General features: G+C 33.7%; 2 protein-coding genes across 2 annotated transcripts; one reads left to right on the plus strand and one right to left on the minus strand.

The window, feature by feature from the left end:
• Positions 1 to 69: 69 nt before the first annotated feature.
• On the minus strand, positions 70 to 900 carry AC631_05930 (uncharacterized protein; the record flags this gene model as incomplete). Its single annotated transcript, XM_015614759.1, has 1 exon — positions 70 to 900. A coding segment is annotated over one exon (831 nt), but the record flags the coding sequence as incomplete, so codon positions are not given.
• Positions 901 to 2,102: 1,202 nt separating this feature from the next.
• AC631_05931 (uncharacterized protein) lies at positions 2,103 to 2,312 on the plus strand (the record flags this gene model as incomplete). Its single annotated transcript, XM_015614760.1, has 1 exon — positions 2,103 to 2,312. The coding sequence occupies one exon, from the start codon at positions 2,103 to 2,105 to the stop codon at positions 2,310 to 2,312; it is 210 nt and encodes a 69-aa protein (XP_015464413.1).
• Positions 2,313 to 2,326: the final 14 nt, after the last annotated feature.

The raw sequence follows: 2,326 nt of genomic DNA on the forward strand, positions 1-2,326 counted from the left end.
AAACCATTTTTTATCTTTGGCCTTTTCTTGTTTCATAATATTTGTTGCCCGGCTTGTGTCATGCAATACTGCTTCACCCTTCACACAAACTTGACCTTTCTGGGATTCAATTACACTTTCCAAAGTAATAGTTTTATTGTCAGCACTGCCATCGCTTTCTTTTCTTTTAGTTTTAATTATCAAAAACTGATTAGCAAAAGACGGATACTTGTAAGATATTGATAAATTTTCAACCATAAAATCATCCTTTAAGTTAGAGGTAGTAAAATTGCTCAATGATGCAATTCTTTTAAAAGTTTCATTCAAAAGAGTCGCAAGAATTCCGCCATGAACAATAAATGGATAACCACATAGTCTATAACCGGCATGGACAATAGTTACTCCCTCTCCCGTATCAGGATTGTAAAAAATGACAGGTCTAATACATATCCCTCCTGGTTGAGCTAATGTCTTTGTAGGAAGTGAAGGCTTGCTATATTCTTTTTGTTTCTTCGTCTTAGTAATAACATTCTGGTTATCTAAAACATTTCTGTCCAAATTTTCCCAGGATTCCAATTTGATCCAATTCTCGTTCTTCTTCGGATGTGCTAGTCTTTCATATATTGGCAAATGTTTCAACTCATACTCTAATCGCAACGGCATTAATTCATCTACATTTTGCGTGTCAGTAAAAGAAGCATAGTAGTCAAAAAGTGTCTCATTGTACGCCAAAAAGGCCCCGATTATGAAAAATACGCCTGTTGTCTTCCAACGAACAAATGGTTTAGTACGTTTCGGTAGATGATCAAAAGGAGAATCAAATTCTGATCTAGTCACGTAATTTCTGAAAAAATTATATTGAACTTGTGACTTTCGAATACTTCTTGAGAAGCTTTGTCTTATAAATGGAACCAGCTTCATTTGCTCTATTCTAGGATCGCTTAGTATTTATATATAATTGCAATCATCATCGACTAATCGTCATCCTTGTGATCAAAGAGTCTTTTGTATGTACACGACTTTGTAATTATCGAGCTCCATGGCCGACATTGAACTCAAGAAATTATTATAATGATTTTCAATATTCTATTGATAATTGTATCCTTGTCTCTATACAAGCAATCTTTTTCATAGCCTTTTTTAGTGGTTGAGACTAAGAATTCGTAATATAAACCAGAGTTCAACATTCCATAAATCATATTGCAATACTTTGACCATGATGGTTTTCGCAATCAATAAGGTTGAACTTTTCCACAGCTTCAATACTCTGCAGCTTTAGTTTCGTTGTCACTATGTATATGTTGTAAGAACGTCTATCTTTTTAAAGAAATTGTACAAAAATATCCTTAATAACCTCAAACCGCTCTCGCGTCGATAGTACATTTCAACCGATCATTTCTCCAGTGGTTCAAATCATACTCCCCGGATTCAGCGCATGCGAATGCATAATATCTTACCATGATGTTTAAATTCATCCTATCATGAGATATTAAATTTATACTACATCTTTCTTTTAATATTCAAGTTTTAATAATACGATTACTAATATACTTTTAAAGTCCTAGATTTGAGAATAAAGAGAACCATCAAGGATCATCTCTGTTATCAAGCAGTTTCAAAATATCAGAGAATTTGAGGAAAAGATGGAAGTTGAATCCAAATTGCAATACCTTACTCTTTTTCTTATGGGAAAAGATATACATATTCAGATCAACTGTAGTACTAGAAAGAATGGCCAGTCGGTCGCATTTCTCTCCGATCGCATTAGAATATAGTATGTATGGATACTGCAAACAAAACAAAGGTATAGCGTCTATTTTATCAAGCAGCCGATTTTAAAAAAAGCATACGAGGAAGAAGGATACTTACTTAATATTATAAACAGGCTTCAATCGGATAAAGCTAACCCTTAGGTCATTAAAATTTGAGGGTCCAGAAAAAATGTTCCAGAAAATGACCCCTTCGGGTGAAAATAACATTTTATGCCCGACTAATGCAAACGTAAAATTTTTTTTTTCACCCTTCTTTATAAAAGATTCTGAATCTCCAAATCGCCATTAAATCATTAGTTTTTTAGAAAAATTGAGAATATTAGCTCATCAATTTGTATAAATAAACGATATATGTCAAGCACATACGAATCGAACTGCAAAGAAAATAATATTTCTAACAGATCATCCTCTTCTTTCAATACGCACACTAATATAACTTCTGCTGCAAAAAATGCCCATAATGAGGAACCAACACCAGTTTTGGGAAGCTCAGAAAAAGTGGAAAGTGAAGGTATACCTGAAGGAGGAGACGAACTTACTCGCTACGAATCAAACCCATAATGAGATATTTATTG

The sequence above is a fragment of the Debaryomyces fabryi genome, assembly GCF_001447935.2.
Source record: "Debaryomyces fabryi strain CBS 789 chromosome Unknown contig00352, whole genome shotgun sequence".
Taxonomy (NCBI): Eukaryota; Fungi; Ascomycota; class Pichiomycetes; order Serinales; family Debaryomycetaceae; genus Debaryomyces; species Debaryomyces fabryi.